Source organism: Hippopotamus amphibius, chromosome 6 (genome assembly GCF_030028045.1).
Source record: "Hippopotamus amphibius kiboko isolate mHipAmp2 chromosome 6, mHipAmp2.hap2, whole genome shotgun sequence".
NCBI lineage: Eukaryota > Metazoa > Chordata > Mammalia > Artiodactyla > Hippopotamidae > Hippopotamus > Hippopotamus amphibius.
In genome coordinates this window covers 31,324,689-31,350,086 of record NC_080191.1, presented here as the reverse complement: position 1 = coordinate 31,350,086, position 25,398 = coordinate 31,324,689, and the positions used below count along the sequence as shown (strand labels likewise).

Genomic DNA, 25,398 nt, shown 5'->3' with positions numbered 1-25,398 from the left:
CAAAGTTTGTGACCTGGATGGCAGTATTTATGGAACTAAGGAGACTAGGAATGCCAATTATGAGAGCCTGTGAGTATCAGGGTGGAGGGTAAATACTGAGGAAGTAAAAATCTGCCAGCGGGCAGGGAGTTTGGCCCTGCCACTAAAGAGGTGTATTCTGCCATAGAATATGCTATAAAAGAGTTATATGTACTTATATACATAGAGTGTTCTGTGGGTGTTTTTTTATCATCAATATTTGACATGAAATTCCAAATTGTAATTCTCCTTTCTCAATGTTGGATTAGGAAATACATCTACGACCACAACTGTGATAGACAGCAAGAATGGATCTGTGCCCAAATCCCCTGGAAAAGTGCTGAAGAGGACCGTCACAGAAGACATAGTGACAACATTCAGCTCCCCAGCAGCCTGGCTTCTGGTCATCGCTCTGATCATCACGTGGTCAGCTGTGGCCATTGTTATGTTTGACCTAGTGGATTACAGAAACTTTTCAGGTAAGATCCATGACATTTAGCTTTTAAATGAAAAGAAACAGTGTTCTTTCCAGCTCTGGCTTTGTTTCTCTTCACGCTGCAAATAAACAAAGCATCCCACAAACATGCTTGTGGGCCACTGATGGCTAGTTCCCATCTTCAACTTTCCTTCTGTTCTTTGCCTATTGTGCTCATAGACTTCAAATGCAACCTTATTTCAAGAGCTGAACAAGAGCTGGATGTTACAGTTTCATGAGGATAATGATTCCAAAGCTTGGTGGCTATGCGGTTTGGGAATAGGGACTTTATCAACCATTAATAAAGGATAATTTGTAGATTTTACACTTGGCAATATAAAAGCAAGCCAAACCAAATAAAACACTTCTGGACAAACAGAAAATTGTGTAAATTATTTTTAAGTCCCTCCATCATCTGGCTCCAAGCTTCCTTCTTAGTCATTCTCTTTGTTCCTGCCATTAAAACATCCTATTTTGAGCTCCTGAAAATAAAGAGTGTTAAAAGGATTTTGCAGGGATTACTTGTAATGAGATGCTATGGCCAGCCATGTGTTCTTATAGATTTGGAATGAATAAGAATATCACAAGTGAGGAAATTTAGATTTTCCTTATAGCCTATTCAATCTCTGAGTATATTGTTCATCTCTTTGTTCAAGGTCTTTTTGTACTTTTAGAGTTATATTTGTCTATTTCCACATCTGACATGCTCTATGGACTGTGAGTTTCTTGAGGGAAGGAATCAGTCAGGTGCTCAATAAGTATTCAATGAATAGATGACTGAGTTTATGCTTATGCCTTTGTATCATAAGCAAAAACATTTCATTAACCTCTTAATGTGCTCATTCATATTTGCACTGTGCACCCCGCAACCCGCCTGTTCTTTCTTTATAGGAGTGGAATTGGTAGAACCCAGAAACTGTAGATACTATATGTTGCATTCTATATCCTAAGGGATCCTCTCCTTATTATGATATTTTACTCATTCAACAATTATTATTTAGGATCTCCTATATATACCAGGAAATGGCTATGTTAAAAGAAATACAGATATGAGTAACACAAAGTCATAAAGCTGTATCGATATGGAGGTGTGAATGAGATGACTCTGCCCCCTCCCCATTGGAAGCTGGGCTAAAGTAAGCATCATCTAACAAGTAGAGGTCTCATGATGTCAACCAGAACAAAAGGGCTATTTACCTGGAGCCATAAACCTCTGCTTTAAATAGGCAATAGTTTTGGCATATCGTGTAATGCAGGCTCTTAAAAGAAGACACAGTTGAAATGCTTATAGTATAAAATATGACCTAGAATTTTAAGTGAAAAACAGTTGGTTACATTACTCTATGAAATATCATTTCCCTTGAGCCTGTATTGACTGTGATATTTCATCTGTTCTTTTTTAAAATTTCATTCATTCAAATTTTAGAACCTAATATGGTCATAAAATGTTAGTTCTTCAGTTTTTACGGTAGGTATATTTTAAGAATTGCATGTAAATCTAATATTTGTAAAGCAAATATTTTAATAAGCGTACTAAATAAATTACTGTTGAATTTGTTCTTAATTATTTGATAAAAGGAGCAGCTACCTATAATTAAACTTTCAGATTAGATTACTTAAATGTAAGACGCACAGTCCACAGTAGAGCTTCCTTGGACCGTTGTAATTAAGTACTATGGATAATGCCTATGTTACCGGCATTTCCTTTGATAGGGAAAAAATAACCTCTGTATTACTACTACTTCATTTCTTCTTTCAAAAAGTGCTTATTAAGTACATCTTCTTTGTGAAGTCTCCTGCTCCAGTTCTCTATATTTATTAATGACCTAACCATCTATCCATTCCCTGCAAAAAGAAACCTGCAAGTCATCTTTTAAATCTGCTGGGCACCTGATCAGTTACCATATGCCAGCCAACCCTCATATGCCTCATAAATTTGCTCCCTCCTCATATCACCACTGTCTCCATTACTACACTTCAGACCTTGATTCTCTTTTGAGGGGGCTAATGCATTTCTTCTTGTCTGCCTCATCCAATCTCTCCCTTTTAACATTGCTCCCAAGGTATCTTCATAAAACATAAATTTCATCAAGTATTTTTGCCAAGTGCAAATTCCTTGGCATGAAATTCAAGTCCTTGGCTTAGCTCTTTATTTTCATCTTGTAATTCCACTCATGCATCCTGTTTTCCAGCCATACTTCCTACTGCCCTCACCTGTTTTCTTTCTGTAGGAAAACATACACTCTCACTCTTCCCTACTTTTGCTCATACCATCCTTCCCCTAATCCTTAATCCAGTATGGCAGAAAATGTAGGAAGGTAGTTAAGAATGTGAACTCTGGTGCTGGATTTCCTCACTATTAAATCCAGGTCTTATGACTTTCTAGCTGTTGTGATATGAGAAAAGTCGCTTAGCCTCTCTTTGCTTCAGTTTCATTATCTAAATAGTGGGTATAAGAATAGTACCTATGTAATAAGATTGTTAAGAGAATTTTATAAATGAATATATTTGGACTGTTTAGAACAGAATCTGGTTTATCACAAGTACTGTATACATTTTAATAGCACTAGTAAGATAATCATTCCTCAATTTTCTTGAAGGATGAACTCATCCCTTTTTTGCTAAACATTTCCAGATTTCCTAAGAAAAATTCACTGCACCACGCTTGCATTTTCTTAGTCCCTTATGGACACTTGTATTATCAGCAGTTAACATATTGTATAATTAGTATCTGTTTACTTGTCCATCACACTCAAAAAAACTTATTCGAGGAAGAAACTCTCTTATTCGTCTCTATACACGTGTCTGTCACATAGCAAGTTTTCTGCTATATATGCTTAAAAGAATGAATAATCTTGATATTTTGATTTTAAAACAGTTCCTTAATTATGAAGAAACAAATATTTATCATAAAATTTTTATTTCTTCCAGTCAGTTTTTGACCAACTTTAAAAATTAATAAGTAATTCAATTTTTAAGTAGCTTTAATTTAATTTAGAATGAGAAAATAAAAGATGTTTATAAGATGAAATGATTTGTCAAATTTTTAATGGTCATCTATTGCTGCATAACAAATTACATCAAAAGTAAGAGATTTAAAAAAAATAAACATCTATTACTCCACACAGTTTCTGTGGGTCAGGAATTTGGGGATGGCTTAGGTGGGTGGTTCATTTACTAGGGATTAACATCTTGAGGTTGCAGTGAAAATGCTGGCTGGGGCTGCAGACATCTGAAAATTTTTCTGGGGTTGCAGAACCATTGGCAAGATGTCTCACTCACTTGGCTGTCAAGTTAATGCTGGTGCGTCCTCACAACAAGGCACCTGGTGTCCCCTAGACTGAGTGATCCAAGAAAGAGCAAAGTAAAAGCCACAATGCCCCTTAGGACTGACACTTGCAAATCACACACTGTCATTTCTGGAAAATCCTTCTGGTCACACAGGTCAACCTTACTCAGTGTTGGAAGAGACTACACAATGGTATGAGTGCCGGAAGGCAAAAATCATTGAGGGCCAATGTGGTTGCTGGCTACCACATATTATACTCTCAGAAAGGTATATTGCCAAGTTATGTATCTTAAGATAAATGCTTAGGTCTAAGGAAGTACCATTCAATACTCTAGTTGACAAAAAGGCAGGAGTAGAGAAGAAGATGGCATATTGGGATGGCTGGCATCATGAGGCCATATCTAGGAAGATAAATATTCTCCAATGGATTTGAAATTGTAAAAAATCTCAAAGCTGAAATTCTCAAGAACATATATATATATAAGTTCTTCAAAAAAGAAGTTCATATACTTGGGCTTCCCTGGTGGCTCAGTGGTTAAGAATCCGCCAGCCAATGCAGAGTACACAGGTTTGATCCCTGCCCCAGAAAGATCCCACATGCCACGGAGCAACTAAGCCTGTTTGCCACAACTACTGAGCCCGCATGCCACAACTATGGAAGCTTGTGAGCCTAGAGCCCATGCTCCGCAACAAGAGAGGCCACTATACTGAGAAGCCCGTGCACCTCAACGAAGAGTAGCCTTCGGTCTCTGCAACTAGAGAAAGCCCATGTGCAGCAACGAAGACCCAATGCAGCCAATAAATAAATAAATAAATAAATTTATTAAAAAAAAAGAAATTCATATAGTTTTTGCTAATTAAAATTTGAATGATCTGTTTCTAGAACCAAAAGAGTATAAGTTCAAGGACATTGTATAATTATAGCATAAAACCTGTAACTCATATTGACCACTGATTGGGTGAGATACATCCACTTATGTGAAAATTCTGATTTCTTTTCTCCATTTATTAAGTTTTAACCTGCCTTTTTAATGTTGTTTGTTCACAGAAAAAAAATCATTTGCTTCATTTAGCATTTCAAAATGTAAATAATTCTCTTGTGTTTCTAATGCTATTTTTAGTTGATACATTTCAAACATTGGCTAGGGATTAATATTATTACCATGATGAGCCTTTTGTACCACATAGTAGTCTTTGAAATATGTATTGCTAATGTTTAAAAAACAAGGTTGGTGGTAGAAGGAAGCATACTAGAAATAGTTCTGAAGGCCAGACAGGGCAACTGTCCTTGGGCTCTAAATTACTCTCTGGCACTTGAGAAAAGTAGGTAAATGCTTACAAGATAGTAAAAAATGTTTACAGAGAAATGAAAATCTATTTTCATAAGCAAATACTTTACTGGATTGAGAAGAATGATTCTTTTCTGGACAATCTTCATAATTCCCTATTTATGAATTTGATCTGGTTGATCTGTATATAATCTACTCGTGAAGCACTAGTAGAGTTGGTTTTTAATATGTGCTTATTTCAAAAGACTTGGGTTCACTCATGGCTCTATAACCTGCAAGTTAACATGACTAGCAAGTTATATTTCCTTTGTAAAATGGGGATGGCACCTTGGTTCTTGGTCTGCAGAATTTGTGACTTTGCTTCATCTTTTCAAATAAGACAAATCTTAGGACACAAAAATCAGATATTAGAAATGAGATTTTACCTACCTTTCATTTCTTACTAAATATGATTTTGAAATATTATTCAAACAATACTATGGTCTATCTGTTAGACTTTGATTAGAGTGGAGTCAGTATAAGTGATGTAAAATAGGGAATTTATTTTATATGGCTTATGTATTCATGGGAGCTGATTAAACAATCTAGGTGAGGCTGTTACAATTTATCTGGTACAGGGTCAGGAGTCAGCAGGGTTGAAGATGGTGTAGAGGAGAAAAATCTTTTTCCCCTACCTTTCTAAATTCTTGGCTGGAGCCCCTCTAACAAAAGACACATTAATAAGAGAAAAGCATTCAGATTTATTTAATATAAGTTTTATGTGACATAGGAGACTTCCTAAGGAAATGAAGACCTTAAGAGGTAGTTAAACTTGAGCATTTTAATGCTAGATTTGATGAAAAGTGGAAAATGATGAAGAAATGTGACAGAACAAAAAAGGGTCTGAGCTAAGTGTAGTAAGTTGGGGTTCACAGTAAGGCCTGTTCATTCAGATTCCTCTGAGTATTTAGGGATTAGGACATTCCTTTCCTCTGGGCATAGGGAGGGACCCTCTCACAGGAGGGTTTTATGACCTGTTTCAGGGGAAGGTCAGAAAGTCTTTCTTGCACATGCTATTTCTCCAATTGCTTCAGCTGAAAATATTCAATATGCTAAGGTGCCACATTTTGAGGTAGCATGTCCTGAACCCCATCACTGAAAAGGGCAGATGGAAATACAATAGGGGAGACTAAGGACAAACTGGAACCCTCATTTGGCTCTCACCACCTCAAATTACAGTGACATGGGAGAGCTGCAATATAAGCCAGTGCCTTCCACCTCAGGAGCATACAAGCACCAGGCCAGGGTTTGGAGATGCTAAAGGAGGTGGTCTGGTGGGAACTGGAAGGGATGCAGCCTACTGCTGTCACATGTCAAGATCAGCTGGCATATCTGCTGTAGTGTGCATGAGAGGTGACAGTGCCTGCCCTCCACCAACCTTCAGAGGATAAACAATGGCTATTACTTCTATGTTGTCTTCCAAAGCTTGTTTGAATTTCTCTTATACCCAACTGTTACCTGGAACATTCATATAAGGGAATTCTGGGAAATGTACTTCCAGTTTAGCGATTTGACAGCAAACAAAGCCACCCCATAGGATGACTATATGATTTATCATCCAAAACAGGACACTTGTGAGAGTGAAATGGAAAGCTGTTAATATTTACCTTAGGACAATAGGCACAAACCAAGGTGTATGATCACCGGGATATTATGTCTTCAGAAACCCCAAGTTGGGAGGGGGTGGGGGTGGGGCAGGGTAAATTTGCTTTCTTAATAACTGAGCCTAGGGGGTCACAAAAACTGTTAGAGGCCTTGCCCCCAAGCTTCTGTAGACTCAGCCAGGAGGTCCTTCCAGAAAACAGAGGGGTGCCCTGATAATTTAATGACTTTTTCAGGATCAGAATTTGTGGTCTTTTGTGACATTGCTTGCAGACTTCTTTGCCTTATTTACAGAGAGACAACTCTGTCTCTAAACAATAAATGCAAGCAAGTAGGATTTCTAAAGAAATGACTACAAACTTAGGCATTAGTGGATGTTAAAAAGTCTCCCCTAGGTCAGAATGTTCAGGAATAAATTGTAGTAATTTGTGGCTTTTCTTACCTTAAGAACAAGGGTCATAATTTATTAGCATCTTCATCCATAAGAAGGGAAAACCATTATATGGCTGTACCAGGGGGTCTCAAAGCCCATTTAGTAATTCTTGCAGGCATTCCACAAAATATACTTACTTCAAAACAATTTTGAAAGAATAAGATAAGATAATCTATGTAAAACATACCTGCCTGGCACATGGGAGGCACTCATTAAATGTAACTTGAATTTGAATCTTATTACCAGGAAGTAAGATCAGTAATCTGAGAAGAGAACCAGCAAGAATATGATGGTAGGAAGCATCAATTTCTTATGAAAGTCTTGCAGACATCTCCTGATGTGCCTTTTAAATAGATTTTCTAATGAGGTGTGCCATTTATCTACTGCTCTTGAAAATTAATTTCCCTGGTTTTTTTTTCCCCTGGCACTTAGCCCAGTAAAACAGGTGCACTGTTTGTCGGGCTGAGTTTAGAGGAGCAAAATGATTCAGGGAAGACCCAAAGTCAATCAGAATGTTTAAATTTAACATTTAATAGCTATGTATATATGTATATGTATATGTGTATGTGTGTCTGTGAGTGTGTGTGGGGGTGTGTATAGAAATGCCGGTGTGACTGCATATATATGAATATGTTATTACATTTTAGGAGACTTGGAAAACTGGGACACTAAACGCAGTGTTTTAGACTTTATCAATTCTCATGTCTACTGAGTTTTCAAGAATAGTTGACATTTTGTGTGCTTCTTATTCTGATTCAAATCTTATCTCAAATCCCACGTTTTCTGTTCAATGTCCCAGGCCTGTTTAGTCCTCTGGGTCACTACATCTAAAAGGATGCATTTCATTACCTAACTCAGATCTGCTTATAAACACCTCAAGGAAACAGAAGTTTTTATGGTCCATTGGTCCCCAGATTCTAATCAAAATTTGTTGATTCTTCATGAAATGAAGAAAAAGATAAAGAAAAATGTATCCATTTTAAAGATGTGTCCATAATTCTATTGTTCCTACATTTTTGGTCTTAAAATTCTCTTTTGAAATGATGATAATGACAGATAGTGTTTCTGTTACAGTTTTTAAATGACATTTTCTTACAAAATAAAAAGTTGGCAATTTGATGTTGGGCTCCAGGTTTTTCCCGGTGGCAAATTTCAAGGTCAAAAAAATCCAAGTTTGATACAATTCTCTATACCACTCATTTGAACTTCAGCAAATGAGACTTTATATTTATAGATGTATCTAGATGGATACAATTATAAATCATACCGTATGTTAATACTCCACTTTTTGATGGTCCAGCTATTAAATACATTTTAGTGCTGTGCTTGGATTCACTTCCTTAGAGAAACCTTTCCTGACCTTTCAGTGTGAATCAAGTCACTCTATATCAGTTCTCCATTATATCATTTACTCTTTACTGACAGCACTTACTGCAACTTGTATACATTTCATTGTATGTGATTATTTATTTAATATCTCTCTTCTCCACTGATCTAAGTTTGCAAGGAAAATGATTTTGTCTATTTTATTTGCTTGGTTTTTCTAATGCTTAGAAGTGTTTAGCACTGTGAGCTCAATAAACATTTGAATGAATGTTGAGATGAAAGAATGAAAAAATAAGTAAATAAAGGAAAAGGTGGCAGTGTTTTTTACATTCTGAATGTTAAGTAATGAACACAGTCATTCTTTATAATTTATGATGATTTTTGTAGTGTTAGGATTCACTTTTTAAACTTCTGTTTCCTTGATTGAAACTTAAGCATCTCAAAGGTAAGGGTTGTCACATGTATCTTAATATTCCTGTTAACCTGCTTACTGCTTGACACATATTGTTCAGTAAAATTTGCATGAGCTTAACAGGAGTTATTAGCTAAGCATATATAGCAAGCAAACAAGCAAAACCACACAACAATAATAATAAAAGAAAACATGGACTTCGAGACCTGAGTGAAGTAGCTGAATACAGGCTCTGGGGGCTAGAGTGCTGGGTTGAAGTCTTGACTCCATTTAGTAGCTGTGTAACCTTGGGACATCTCTGTGCCTCAGTTTAATTCCCTATAGGCAATAATAGTATCTGCTTCCTATGGTTCTGTGAGCATTGAATGAGTTAATATATACAAAACATTTGGAATTTTGAATGGCACATAATAATTGTTAGATAAATTGTAGTTAGTATCATTTTAATTTATTCTTCATGACTTTAAGCATATTCAGTGTTTCAGAAAGATGAATAGGCATATTTCAAAAAGATGAATTGACTACATCATTTCCAATTCTAAATATCATTTGAATATACATAAATTCTACCAATTACACAATAGAAATCCAATGATTAAAGTATTCTATTTTATTTTCACGTGGAGGGAATGTTCAAGCCATTCTGAAATGGTTTGTTGTTTTTATATGATACAGTAAGCACATAATTCATGGCCCTACACGCTACATTTTAATGTGGTTAAAAGAACTTTAAAATTATTTCTTTGGCTAATGCTGAGCAATAGGATAGCTACAAAGAATATATAATATAGTCAAGAGTTTCCAAAATCAGACCTTGACTTGATGAAACACATGTTTATTAAATAATTAGTCAGGATATGCTAATTGCTGTATTAATCCCAAATCTAATATTTTTCTTCTTCACTGGTCTGCTAAGTTTATAACATAATGATCCAAGTAAGTCATCTAACTGGAGTACTATGATATTTTGACTGTTCTTATGCTACCAGAGAATTAATTCTATTAGCTTGGAAACAAATCCATAGAAATCTATAAATCTACAGAAAACTTGCTTTCTCATTCCTTGTTAATACATATAACATCGGAATTGTATTTATACTTAAGATATACTTTTTTAAGAGGAGGAAAGAAAGTTAATTTTTCGATTAGATACATCGACACCATACTTATTAGTAAAAGTATAATGACACACTTCAATTTTTATGTAGATGCTTGACATGAATAAAAGAAGCCAAAAGTTGTTTTTGATTTTTGTTTCAGAATATAAAATGCCCTTTATTTGACGTGGGTCTAGCTCCAGCTAGCTGGAAATATTCCAGGCTTAAACATCTGCAACACAATTTTGCCAGCAAAATAATTGGTTGACTGGGGTCATATAGAGAAAGAGAGGTGAGCTGTACATTTATTTGCATTAATGCTTCTTATTGCCTCAAAAAGTAACAGTTGAGGAACAGCAAAGGACAACTTAAAAAGATATTTTGAAACTGTTAAATATTGACATAGTGACACAATTTAAACTAAAGATGCTTGTGCTTAATTTCATTAGGGTTCCACACAAGCGCACGTTTCTAAAATATTGACATTAATTAATAGTAAAGATGAGTATGGGAAAATTTCAGTTGAGAAAATGTTAAAAATCAGAAGGAAAATGCCCATGCCTCATATGTTGAATGGCAAGGATTGTAGCTACACTGTGACTATTCAAATGTAGATTAGAAAAGTGACAGTCATTTTCTTGTTCAGTCAGTAAAACAATTAGCTCACCATAATTGCTTTTAAATCAGAATCCTAGTTTTTCTCTGCTTTAAATTCATCTAAATATCTAACATCTGCAAGTATTTTATCTTTTTCAAAACTGTAATTCAAATGGGTTTTATCTTTTAGAATCTGATGCATTTCAAGAGCTTTTTCTTGACCCTTCATTTTATGTTATTTTTTGCATGACTCTCCCTAGTGGATGGAGAAGCCTGATCATTGCGATCTGATATGGGCAGTATCCAGAGATCAGAGGTGCGAAAGAAAGAAGAAGAAGATGAGAAGAGGGATGCAGAGAGAAAGGGAGAGAAAGAGAAAATGACAGTGTTTTGGGAATATATGTTTATCTGGGATGTTAAAAGATACACTGAGGCATATTCAACATTTTAAGAATATGCACAAAAATTGATTTGTATTGAGCAGCACCAAACCACAAATGGTTAGGAGCACTCCACTGACAGGAGTTCAGGAAAAATTTTTATAGAGAAGAGGCGGAAGCAAAGCAAGGAAATCATTTGATTGGCTGCCTAAGCATTCCTTATTTGGGAAAGGCTAGCTGGCCCTTTGTGACTGGTTGTCCTTAGGTTTGATTTCTTGACCTTGAGTCACTTAAAGGCTTAGGTTTTGTTTGCTTGCAAAGGCTGCTGAGGTATTAGAGCCACCTCAGTCTAATGGTCTCCTTGTTTAATTAATTTAACAGAGAAGTAGAAGTTATTGCTTCAGGAAGATTTTGCTTTTTAAAAGGGCTTATTACTCTTAAAGAAATGTGTGTGTGTGGGTGTGTATGAGAGGAAAGGGCCTCATGAAGTTATGTTTTCAACGTGGCTACATTTAAATGTTGCTGGGTTTAAATGCCATCTCCTTCCTGTATCTTCACAATCTCCCCTCTATTCCCTCTTTCCTTTCTACATGTTTATGTGTTTTCTAACTTGGAAAAACCAACAAATTTCGCTCACCTCCCTATGTCTCAATTTAGCTACAAACCTTTTTGTTTCTATTCCTCTAGCCAAGCCCCTCTAAGAGACAATCTGACACTATTCTATTACTCTGCTGAAATGTCTCAAATACACACTTGACTTCCTAATGAAAACATTGAACAAAACAGCAAATTGTATACTTAACATCTTCATCTTTGTACTAAACTTTTCAGCAATGGAACTGTTGATTGGCATTTGGGTATTAAAACCCTGTCCTCTTATGACTTTTATAACTTTTCTTTTGGCACCGTTAGCTTCTTGCCCCTGTTAGACAACATCACCTTGTCCCGTTGCTTTAGCTGCTATGACTTCGTGTTGCCCATACAAGTGATGAGTAGGCTGCCGTCATGTTTAGGCTGCTTATCTTTAATATATGGCTCTCAATCTAATAACAGGATCAACCCTTCTCTAAAATGGCCAGATAGTTAGATTCAGAGGCTAAAAGCAATGACACAGTTCTAGACAATCAAAACATGCAAGGTAAGTTTTAGGAAGATGCATTTTTCCCACCATGGGAGTCAGTGAGTTATTTTTATTTTGAAAAAAGAAATTAGCTCATCAGTAGTTTTATCTTCCCCTTAATTGACCTACTCACCCAGAAGTTTGCTTATAACTGACCTTCACAAATAATGACTTCCCAGTCCACATCTTTAACCCTAATCTCCCCAATTGCACAAAGACATTCAGTTGGAGCATCAAACTCAGAATTCCTAACTGAGGGACTTCTCTGGTGGTGCAGTGGTTAAGAATCTGCCTGCCAATGCACGGGACACGGATTTGAGCCCTGGTCTGGGAAGATCCCACATGGCACAGAGCAACTAAGCCCGTGCACCACAATTACTGAGCCTGCACTCTAGAGCCCACGAGCCACAGCAGTTGAGCCCACATGCCGCAGCTACTGAAGCCCGTGTGCCTAGAGCCTGTGCTCCACAACAAGAGAAGCCACCGCAATGAGAAGCCCGTGCACCGAAACAAAGAGTAGCCCCCGCTCACTGCAACTAGAGAAAGCTCAACTCAGCCAATAAATAAATGAATAAATAAGTAAATAAATAAATAAATTTTTAAAAAATCATAACTGAGCTGGTTATATTTCTTTCTAGGTCTGCCTCCTAGATTCCCAATTCAGTTTCCCGTTTCTTAAATCAGAAATGTGGGACTCCTCACATGCTTTCCTCTTTCTCCAATACCCATGAACATTCAGTGATCCAAAAGAACTCATTCTACTTTCTAAACATTTGTTGATTCTGTTCTGTACTCTGTACCTTGTTACTAGGACTCTTGCCTTGGTTTCCCAAAAATTGTTAACTCTAGCCATATATTTTCTCTTTGCCTCTAATCTTGCCTCTGTCTCCTTTCTCATTCTGTGGCCAGATTACTATAAATTGCAAACCTCATTTTATTATTCCCCTATTTAAAATTTTAGATGTCTTCCTTAAATATAAATATATATATGAAATATATATATGAAATAATGAAAGGATAAGCCAAAATTAACAAAATTAGGTGGCTCTCAAAAGAAGAGGAAACTATAGCAAGGGATTAGGATGGCAACAAAACTTTTCTTAATATGTGCTTTTAAATGGTTTTGGCTTAGGGAACTTGTAAATGCCTTTTTATAATTTAAAAAAATTTAAATAATTAAAATTAATCACTAAGATTTGAAAACACACTGAAGCAAATGAACCTAACTCTATATCAAGTTATTGGCAAAACCAGAGAAAATAATTACTTCAGATAACTTTAAAACATACAATTCTGACTCTCTGTCCTTAGTGTGGTATAGTTCAAGGAGGAAAAGAAATGAAAAGAGACCTAAAACTCTTCATTGCTTTTATTTTATTAGTAGTATTGCTGTCATTTTATTTGAAATTGTTATTGGTATAATGTAGAAAAAATGAAGTAATTAACTCAATTGATATCATTAAGAAATAAGATTTTCAACAAAAGAGAAGAAATATGACTTTAATAGCAAAAAAAGATGTGTGAAAATTCCAGAATTTATTTGGAAATATTGGTGTAAACACATCTTTTTGAGATTTCATATTTCTTGGCCAAATCCAACTCAGTGAGCACTCCTGCTGACCAAATTTTAGCCTCAAAATACCATTACCCAATAAAAGGAATCATGATTCCTTCAAGAAGTGGCTGATTCCATACTTAGCAAAAGAAAGATACAAAACTTACTTTAGACATTTTTTGTGCCTCAAACAAGAAAGTATCAGACAAGTTATGGAACAGACATGCATGTCATAGTATTTATGGATTTGGGATTAAGAATTTAAGTATCTAGGATTTGCTTTAAAATATTTAGTAAACTAGAAAAAAGAAAAGATAAATGTGGGAGAGAAGAAACATAAATAAAACTGCTAAAGTGTTGATAATTTTCGAAGCTTGGTATGGTAGATTTGTATTGTGTCACTTTGGCTAAGGTAAAACTGTGTTTTCCAGAATTCCGTCCTCTGCAGAGTTGTGGGTTTGTGTGAGCCAGAAGAACCATCGTGTGTGAGATTTGAGAGGCAGAGGCAAGCAGGACCGTGAAGGTCATTGCAGGGGACCAGGTGCATTTGCACACGCCTGTTGTCACTGATCCCTTGGCTCAGCTGGTTGGCATGGGACAGCAGCTGCTCCTGCAGCAACCCCAGCACCTGCCAGCGTCTCCTTTGGCTTCTTCACTCCTAGCCTAGGTACATATTTAGCTCCATGAGAAGGGTGACAGCTTCTCCTCTTTAAAGAGAGAGGTTTGGAGGTGGTAGGACTGGTGCCGTTTCTGGTGTATTTTCTCAACCCTCACAGACTCCAGATTCCACTGCTTCCTTTACTGTTCACCCATTTTTTTCTTCCTGAGTGCCACTTATTCTGCCTTCTGGCCCCAACACCAAGGCATAAGTAAAAATCTTGCATGGTGTGATGAATATTAGAAGTACCATGGGAATTTTATGAATCCAGCTTTTTATTTCACTATATTCTGGGGAGTGTTCATTGAGGGTAAGGATAAAAGACTACAGGAATTTTAACCTCTGTGTATAGTCTATGTTAAAAATCTAGTGGAAGGAAAATCTGTGTAGAGACACTGGATTTTGAAGTTAAATCATTTATGTAATTCAGGGCAGGTGATTACATACAACTTTTTAAAAGTTTTTATACTTTTAAAATATAACATCTGTTACTGAGTGTAGAAATACCATGGTATTCACTCATTTGTAAAAGAAGACATTTAAACATAACAAAATGAGATTTCATCATACTGTTTTCTCTATAGAAGCATCTGAAAGATGCCCTTTAGAATCATCTCACAAATTACCCATGACTTAATTACCTCATCTGAAATGAACTGACCTAATATTTATATTTCTTGCTAAATTACAAAATGTAAATTAAATTAATGTAAAAATGATTTAACCTATAGAATCAATGTCAAAGAAATTTTGCAACATAGATTAAATTTCGTATGTTTGTGCATGGGAGAATCCTTGAAATAATATTACACACTGCATATAAAGTTATTTAATGCAAAGCATATACTACAGCAGTTGAATTTAATTTTCATTGGCCTCCATTTTGTTTCATTATTATTTTAACCTTTGCTTCTCCCAAATCCCTATCAGTTAGCCAGGTCCATTCCTATTAACTCTTTACTGTAAATCATTTAAAAGGCCTACTATAAGTGGTTTTAAAGAGAGGCTGTTAAAAATGAGCCTCTCAAAATATTTCTTGGGTGGAAAATCTTTTTAGGAAAGCTATTTTAGGGCCACAATTTTTCACTGCTCTGGTTACATCAAAAGTGGCTTATCAGATACCAAAATATCAGGTGTTGTCTCTGGAACTGAAGCAGTCTCACAGAAATATGGCTATCTTCCGAATTTTTCAAGAGAAAATAATGGGAAGATTTTGTAAGTCCAATTAGTGTGCCTTTTACAAACTTCAATTGGAAGGATGTAAATACAGCTTAGAGGTTAAATATGGAGGAATAATGTTGCTGCATCAAACATTTCTTGAATTTCTCTGCAATAAGAGGGAGAAGCTAGTCACTTAAAATAGTAATTTCTTTAGGTCTGGAAAATCACTACTGTATATTCTGAAACAGCATCCTTCACATATCAAAATTGGAAGGACCTAAATAGCAAGCCCATACATAGCAGCACTATGTTAATTGTATTTACACTTAAGGTATGATATTGCATACAATAAATGCAAAATAATTGTCTTGAACGAAGAATTTTATATTTTTAGTCAGCTTCATATTGAGTACCACTATGTGTAAGATACACACATCAACATATATACAAGTTGAATTTTTTCTAACTTAGGTTGCTCTTGTGACACTTAAAAAAATCCTTAGCTCAGTTTAGATCTAAATATTTTGATGTGCATATTTTCTGGGAGGTAATGGGCAAGCACTAGTTGTTTTATGAGGCCTGATGAAAGCAGTGTTTGGATTTCACAGACCTTGCCAGTGTTGCCTGTGAGGACATGGTGACTAAGGGTAATATTTAAAGCAGCCTACATTTATGGAGCACTACCATAAGTTTGAATTAAATGATTCTGAAAATTGAACTAGTAATTACCTAACATTTACCATATCCTCTACTCTGCTTTAGGTGCTTTACACCAAAAAATTTATGTACAATGAAGTTGAATGAAGCTCAATAAGTGCCATTTGGCAGAGACTCATGGGCATAAGGGTCAGAAGATGCCTGGGACCCCTGTTCTCTGGCCATCCTGTGGAGTGACTCAGATAGACGCATATGGGCCAGTCTAGAGGTGCCACATCTGAGCTGCTCTTTCCTTTGTTAAGGAATGCAAGAATGCCTTTGTTAAGGCAGCCTTATAGTTGGGAGGTAACTCCTTTGGGAATGGATACCATGCGGTCAGAAGTAAGGTCCCAAACACCCAAGGGGATACTGGAAGTCTGAAGCACAGAGTACTTTGGTTTTGTATCACACTATATAATACTGTTTGCCAGAACTGGTCGTATTATAAATTGAGATCTGAGAAGGCTGAAAATAGAGATAACAGGTGTAAGGGGGTTGAGGTCTTAGTTTAGAATAGTGACTTTGGAAAAGCAGAGATGTCAGTGAATTTTATAGACATGGCGAAAGTTAATCTTCTCAACATCACACAACATTTAGGTGGGCTAAGCACTGGGACTCAGTGAGGCGAATAAAGCACTCACCCTGGGTGCCAAATTTAAGAGGTTCCAAAAAACTCAGTAGTTAAGATACATAATATTTTAATACAATCTCTAACATTTAAAAACTAATGCAAAAATCTGGAATGAACAAAATATCAAAATTTTAAATACAGACAGAAGCATTATTACTGATTTTTCCTTTTGTCTCCGGCTTCGTTGTAGTGTGGTTCAGCACTGGGCAGGAGAGCTATCATTCTGAGCTCAGAACCCATACTTGTAAATGTCGTCATTTGCTAATGTTTCTCAAGATTTGAAAGCTAAATAAGAGCCAACTATATGTAAGACTGATGGTCAAAGATAACGGTTACACCATGAACTTTGTTCTTTAGGAATAAAGCAGAGAAAATGATTAATTAATTTTCCTGTGTACGTTCTCATTTAGAAATTAAGTATCTGTATAGTTTGGCTTCAAATGCATAGGAAGAATAAAAATCTTATTTAACTTTAGACCTTTCCTTGCCTCTCTTGCATCCCTTGGCACTCTTTTATCAGTGCCAGGAATCCAATTACTGATTATAAGAAGCTTTGCATCTGGTGGTATATTTTTCTTTAAGAAGCATAAGAGACAAGAGTGGCTTGAATATTGAGAAATATTTCATATAACAGAAGCTCTAAAAGTAGGGAGATAATTCCAAGATTGGATAGTTCAATACCTCAGCAATGTCTTCATGCACTCAAGTTCTTTCACTTTTTAGCCTTTGCCTTCCTCAGTGAGTCAACTACTGTCTTCAGACACTATAGCAGCTCCAGGATTTATATTCTTATGCAGCAAAGTCCTTGTTCCCCCTTTTAACAGCAAAAAAAAAAACCTCTCCCAGAATCTCTCATCCAACATCTTACTCTAGAACCAATTGTGAATTCATGTTTTTGTTTGTTTGTTTGCTAGCAGTATTGCCTAGTAGTTGAGTCATACTCTGGATGGTGCAAAATCTGGCTCCATTGCTTACTAGCTATGTGTTCTTGGGCATCTTATTTAAATTCCCTCTGTCTCAGTTTTCTTGTATTGAAAATAGAGATGCCTACCTCATTGGGTTTTTGAAAGGAAAAAGTGAGTTAATATACATAAAGTTCTTAGAATGTACCTGGCAGGTAATGTACACTCTAAAAGTGTTAGCTACTACCATTTTTATGATGATCCTCTTCTTAATGTATGTAATTTAACTCATGGAAGCATGAGAGGTAGTAAAGGACGATTAAAAACGAAGACATCTATAAAAGGTTTAGTTGCATTGTATAATATTATTCCCACTGATATAATTTGGATGTGATGTCTGAGAGAGGGAATAAGAATTAATTTGAGGACTACTATCTTTTTAAAGATATATCTATATCTATATTTATATCTATATCCATACATATATCTATATGTTTTTAAAGTTGTTGTCCACAAGACTGAAAATCAGAAGCTGGTCTCAAGCCAGCAAAATTTTTTTTTCATGAAAATAACCTGGTTTGACTATTTTAGAACCAGGCAATATACATGTCTGCAAAGTATATATATAGTGCATTTAAGCATAAGGATAATTAAACCGATATCTATTTTGTTGGATTTTATTGTTAAGTTCCTCAGTGGGCACTTAGAAAGAAGAGGAACAGGGAAATGGTCTCAATCTATTCAGATCATAAAAATCCCATTTGCAATATTCTTCCATTACATATAAAATATACCAGTGCTAAAAATGCCTTTAATGGTGCCAGTACAGTCCACTTCCTTACATATAATTCTTTTAAAATTATCAATTGCAATTATAAAATTTCATTTAATTTCCTTTCTCTAAGGTTTAATCTCACCTTTCAGAGTACCATATCTTGTTCACACGAAACTCTCCAGAAGGCAGTGAAATAAAGTCCAAAGAGTAAAGTTATATTGTCACTGAATCATGGAGGTAGGTTTCCCTGAGACCACTTGTAACTTGGCATCCTTGTGATGGGTTGTGAATCCTCCGAAATTAAAAATTTCCCCAGAAATCTTATCTCTCATATTATTTGTCCCTCCCAATGAGATCTTACCCATTAGCATAAAAATGGAATGTTCTTCCCACTTGAACAATATAAATAATGCAAACCCCACTGATTCGTCCTTCAACTGTTGCCCAATCTCTGTCATTTACTTTACAGTTAAATATACTTACTGCCTGTAAATTCTCCCCATTTGGTCTTGAATATATCTCACTGAAATTGCCCTTTGAAGGTCACCAGTGACATCCTCATCATTAAATCTAAAGGTTTATTCTCAGTCTTCATCTTTCTTGACCTATCAGCAACATTTGCCAACTGCTCACTTTATCCTCACAGAAACAATTTCTTGACTTGATATCTAGTACATTATACTCTCTTTTTTTTCTGCCTCTCATTGAATCTCTCTGTCTCTTTGTCTCCATCTGTCTCTCATCTCTCCTTAGAATCCATTGCTGGTTCTTCCTCATCTCTCTGACTTATCTCTCTATCTTCTGAATGTTGGAGTGTTCCTAGGTCCACTCCCTTAGTGATCACATTAGGTATCATAGCTATGAATGCTTTCTATTCTTTATTGAATTTCCAAGTTTCCATCTTCAGCTAGAACTTCATTTTTGTAGAACATATTGAGCTATACAGATGTCTACATCTCCACATAGAGATCTAATAAACAACTCAAGTTTAAGTTTAAAATTCAGCTACTTAAATACTCTGCCCAATAAACCCTGTTCCTCTCCAGTCCTCCCCATTTCAGTAAATACTATTTCCATCCTTCTAGCTTCTCAAACCAAAAACCTTGAAGTTATTCCATACCCCTATCTTTCTCTCACATCCAGTAGCCATACTGTCAGCCTATACCATTAAGTCTATCTTTTAAATACATTCAGAACCTGATCACACCTCACCACACACACTGTTACCACCCATATAGAAATCACCATCTTCTTTCCTTTGGATTATGGATTATTTCATTTGGCTCCTTACTGATCTCCCTGTTTCCAACCTAGCATTCTTTCAATCCTCAACATGGCAAATGAAGTTACATAAATGAAATCACTTTTTCCTCTGCTCAGACCTTCCAGTGACTTCCTATCTCAATCAGAATAAAAGCCCAATTTTGGCATACTTAACCCTTAGATAGTATAATATGTTGATATAATTCTAGTCTCTTAGGATGTCAAAGGGAGAAGAATCCCTGAAAAGTTTAGTTTTTAAAATTAAAGAAAACATAAATCTAAAAATTAATTACACATTGATGAAAAATCAGGTGCAACTTAAACCATATTTCTAGATAGATCACCTCTTCAATCAGATCTTAAAGGCTACCCTTAACCATTCAGAGCAATTTTCATGTGACTATGATGAGAATAACAACATGTTGGAAATCCCTAATTTGTCTGTTTGCCTGCTTGTGTTTTTATTATTTAATCTTTTATTTCACAAGCAGTTTATATCTCCTAGAACATAAGAAAGGGAAGATTTATAGACTTCAGTTTTTCCTAATTCTATCTATTGAAGTTACTAGAAGTTCAAATACTTTTTTAATTTCCAGTTACTGAGATGTCTAAGGAAGATAAAACAATTGAATCCAGCTGGAATTTGATATGATTACTACCTTGACAATTCCAGATTTTTCCTGATGTATCTCAAATTATAATAAATGGATCTATCAGTTTTACTTTAGTCACAGCTACCTATGTCAGCTTGGAACTTAACTGTTTGTCTAAAAATTTGCAGCGCCATCTTTCCATGATGCTTTCCAGTACAATATAGACCAACAATGATTTTGTCTGTTCCAGAACATCCATAACTCAGGTTTACCACAACTTGGATAACATAATACAAATTACTTTAACTCATTCTTAATTTTTCCCTGTGCTGAGCTCTTATTCAGATTGTGAACTTCTCAAGGGTAGCCCTATAGTATTTGGTACCAGATGTACCCAATAACTTTTCTTTTTAATTGAACACACATGCACACTACAACAAAATATAATTTCTATTTTTGAGCAGAAGAATTGTAGCCAAGAGATATTTAAATTCATGAAATTGGCATATTCATTGTGTTAAAAGAATAAATCAGGAAAAACAGCTTTTCTTGGTTTCTTTGGGAATAATTGCAAAACTTTTGTTTTTAATTACTTTTAGCAAGCTCTATTTCCAAGATTGGCTCAGATCCTCTAAAACTTGTACATGATGCTGTGGAGAAAACCACGGACTGGGTCTATGGCTTCTTTTCTTTGTTGTCTGACATCATCTCGTCTGAGGATGGTGAAGAAGATGATGATGATGGAGCCGAGGACACTGATAAAGGTACATAGAGCATAGAGCCATTCTAACTGCTAGGACCGATATTCAACATGCATTACAATAGTTTGCTCAAGTTTAAGCACAAATGAGCACTTGGGTCAGGCTAAACCAAAATGAATACACTTCTGGATGCAAATAGCCTATCAACAGGCTGCCAAACTCAGTAAATTGGTCTCTGTATGGCTTTCATCTTATAGCTTATCTGCCATTATGGCAAAGATGTCAAAATTAAATGCTACATTAGAGTAGCATTATAGTAGAGAGGGACTTATTTTACAATCCTACAAAACCACAATAGAAACTCACATTTATATACTTCTTCAGAAAAAAAAAAATGGCTGCTATTTCCCAAGTTTGAAATAACAACAGTAAAACTAAATATACATTATAAATATGTTATACATATAATTCATATTCACAGCCAAATAGAGAAAACAATCCTACTAAAATCACAATGGAAGTAAATTTATTGAATCAAATGCAGGTGTAGAATGGAAGGACACATTCTAAATGTCACAACAATTATGCAACTAACCTATTTACTCTCTAGTATATATTAATGAACAAAAGAAAATAACAAACTTAAACCACACGTAAACTGCTATTGAGTGGATGTGAAAAGAACAAAGCATTGTGATCCTAACTTTTGGATGACATTTTTAAGGTCAGCCTTACTCATCAGAAATTACATATTCAGCCTTGAGTACCAGGAAAGCTCTTATTATTTTATCCCTTTCCATGACTTTGTCTGAATTTGTATTTGTTTGGCCCCTGTGAGAGGTTGAGATGAACAATAGAGAACTGAAATGAACATGATATATGAACTATAATGTATAATTTGGATCACTGCCACACTTTTATTGAACTCGTAAAAGTGAAACTATCTCAAATAAATGTACATAGGCAAAGTTTGTACTTAAAAATTGGAATTTGGAAGGCAAAGTAATATACAGACTACTATTATCAAAACTAATAGATGTTTTTTGTAAAATGAACAAAAGAAAATAGGAAAATAGAGAAGCAATGTTATGCTCTGCTGAAACTTTTCCTAATTTACTGTTTTTTCTTGGTTTAGGAGAAATAGAGGAGCCTCCCTTGAAAAAAAAAGGTTAGTTGTGTTCACCTTTGAAAAAAAAAGTATGTTTCTTTTGTGGTAATGTTGATTTTCACTATGACTCAAATAGATTTTACTTTGTTGTAGACTTTATTTTTAATGTAGAGTTTTTGTTTAATGGTTAGATTGAAGTTTATAGTTAGGAAAAGAAATACTTGATTCTTTCCAATGAAGCTAATCCCACTATTTTTCAGTTGACTCTTTAATTAATGCCTTCTTCAGTAGATGTGTGAATCTGTTTACACACTGATCAATGTGAATTGGAACTGCAGGAATGAGAGGTGAATTCTACAGTTTTCTAAATGGCTCAGAAGATGAGGATGCCCATGATCTTTATTATTCTCACTGTGGCCAGATTTATTGATTTTAATTTTTTTTTCTTTTTCTTATGTTATTGTGAATATTATTTTTCAATTTTAGGTGATAACTGTGGGACAGGGTAGCTGAGATCTAATAATAATATTGTTTTGTGGAGGATAATAATCTTGGTGGCACAAGCATGTGCAGTCAGTATGTATTATGTGTCATCCCAAAGCATTAGAGTCGCCTGGGTGCACTTGGCTGTGGTTTACAGGCATTCACTGAATGAGTTACCAAGGTCTTCAGTCACTGAATGGAATGGTCCCAAATCCAAAAGAGATGGGAGCAATACAACTGGGAAAAAGGGATTATAACTGTGGGGCAAAAGCCTCAGAGATTTTTACAGGAAGGAGTAGGAATTATATGTTTAGAAGGAATAATAGGGAGTAAAGGATACCATCCTGAGGTATATTTGATATGAGAGAGAAACATAAAAGCCAAACTTAATACAATTAGTTGCACATGTTGGGCCATAGCTGTTGGGAGTATTTATTGCAGAGGAGAACTTGCTGGCTTCTGTTGCTATTTTCCTTGACTTGTTGTGAACACAAACAGTAGGACCCAAATTTGGAGCTTCGGCCTTGCCTGACAGATGATGATCGCCTCACTGCTTGGGATAAAAATCTACTTAGTGTATGTTAATTTGAAAAATTTGAATTTGTAACTTGTCCAATAAAAGATAAAGTAGTAGTGAAACTGAAATGTGGGAATGCCATCCAGAAATGAAAGTGTTTATGAAGCTACTGAGAGGAGAAAGGATGGGTTTCCCTACTCACAAATCTATGATGAGAACCCAAGAACTCAAGACATTCTTAAGTCATCAAATCCAGGTTTAGAGAATCTAGATTAGTTTATAAACTTCTTGAGGTAAAAAGCAGAGTCTTTTTATAGCTGATCTCCAATGGATAGTGCCCAGAACATAGTCAAAGTTTAATATAATGAGTTACTAGTCATAGTCTGGAAATCACAGCTTGTGTATATACTTATTCTATTTGGATATGAAAGAGGGAGGAACAAATGTTTTCTTACTTGTAAATTAAATTCTACAGGGATATCATATAAGATCACATTTTTCATAAATCAATATCTAGTATTTAACATAGAATCTGTTCATTACTTTTGGTTTGAATTTTCTAATGGGACTATTTTAAAATTAAGCTTTATGAAATGATTAGCATAAATTGCAAATGCATGCAATGCTATTTAATTGTTGTTTCTTATATTATTGCCTTGCTTTGTCAAATCAACAGAAAAACTATTAAATATTTGTTTAGGATGCTTTTTAAAAAAAATATCAGTAATGATCATTAGTTAAAACGTTCTAAGGGATATATATATTTAAAACCATGTACACTAATGCTTTGAAGGATTACTAGAAAGACAATTGACTAAAACCACCTGAATATATTTTCTTAATATTATTATTTACAGAGTTAGATGAGAAAATGTACATTTAGAGAAACATTTTATACACCCTACCTTGGGTACAGAAGCTATGTAATGAAAAACCTTAACTGAAGTAGACTAAAAGAAATATATTTCATTACAATTATTATTTTTTTATTTAGAAACTTTTCTTTTCTAGAATCATAGAAATCATGAGTTTCAAATTGGTATGTAATGTTTTATAAAACATTTCTAATACATAGTCTGCTTTTAAAAGCATGTTTTTAATATTATTATTAGGGAAGAGATTCTATGGGCTTATTTCTATCTTATGATACATTACTTTATAAATTTCATATTTTAAAATTGTGGCTTAAGAAATTTTTTAGGGTTGTTTTGATAATCTAGAATTATAGTCTCTTAAAATATTTGATTTTCACTCATCTAAATCAGTCTTTATTAGTTTCTTCCCTTAGCACTTTTTTCCCATTCATATATATTCAATAATATTTAGCCATTTTATATTACCTAAATTATCAGAATGTGGCCTTGTTTATTCAAATGCCCTGTGTCTATATGAAGCATTTTATTTACATGTGCTTAAAATGTTGGTTTCATTTGTCCAGCTGTTGCTATTTTTACCAGAATGAAAATTCAATCACCTTGTTATTTATGGGTGGAGTCTGCAGTTCTAATTTGATATGGAATAATCTCAGGGTTGCAGGATTGATTATTAAACATATTATTAATATGGATGAAGTGTTGGAATCTGCCCCTCTGTGGCTTATGTTGTTATATATAAATATAGCTTTAGGATATTAAATGTAGTACCTAGTGTCTTTATAGTCTTTATGCATATTTACTTTTCAGCTTGTCAAAATTTTTAAATATTGAATTCTATTACCAAACACTCTGTGATGAGTGTCGAAGGCTCTGAATCATTATAAAATATTATATTTTACTGTATAATTATTTAAAACATAGCTATGAAAATCAGTATCACTGTAAATCACATATTCTGGAACAATTCCGTGCTATGCATGGTGGGTGTGCTTTGTTTACCTGGAATCATCCTGTTGAGTAGCATTCTTCACACCAGGGTACACATCATGGACATGTTAACACCACACTTTCCAAGTGTGCAGATAGCATCAAAGGAATCAAATTAATTTGTATGCTTTCCTAAAATTGATCTGCGTAAGAACACATCCAAGGTTATCATAGTACTTCTTCTGTTACGAGATAAAGAGTCTTTAGGGAATTCCCTGGCTGTCTAGTAGTTAGGACTCTGCTCTTTCACTGCTGAGGGTGTGGGATCAATCCCTGGTTGGGGAGCTAAGATCCCACAAGCCACGTGATGAGGCAAAAAAAGAAGTGTCTTTCAAATTGCTAGAATGCCAACCAAAGAGACCAATAGGCCTTCCTGTCCTGTCTTGCATGTATCTGCTAAAGGAGAGGCATGGTGC

At 35.1% G+C, this 25,398-nt stretch overlaps 1 protein-coding gene across 10 annotated transcripts in view; it reads left to right on the top strand.

The window, feature by feature from the left end:
• Positions 1-25,398, top strand: part of TRDN (triadin) — a 376,282-nt gene that overhangs the window by 53,944 nt on the left and 296,940 nt on the right. For all 10 annotated transcript variants that reach the window (XM_057739762.1, XM_057739763.1, XM_057739759.1 and 7 more), the window contains exons 2-4: positions 288-497; positions 20,911-21,075; positions 22,148-22,180. In XM_057739762.1, coding sequence (XP_057595745.1) covers positions 288-497; positions 20,911-21,075; positions 22,148-22,180 — 408 coding nt within the window. The remainder of the gene's footprint in view (positions 1-287; positions 498-20,910; positions 21,076-22,147; positions 22,181-25,398) is intronic.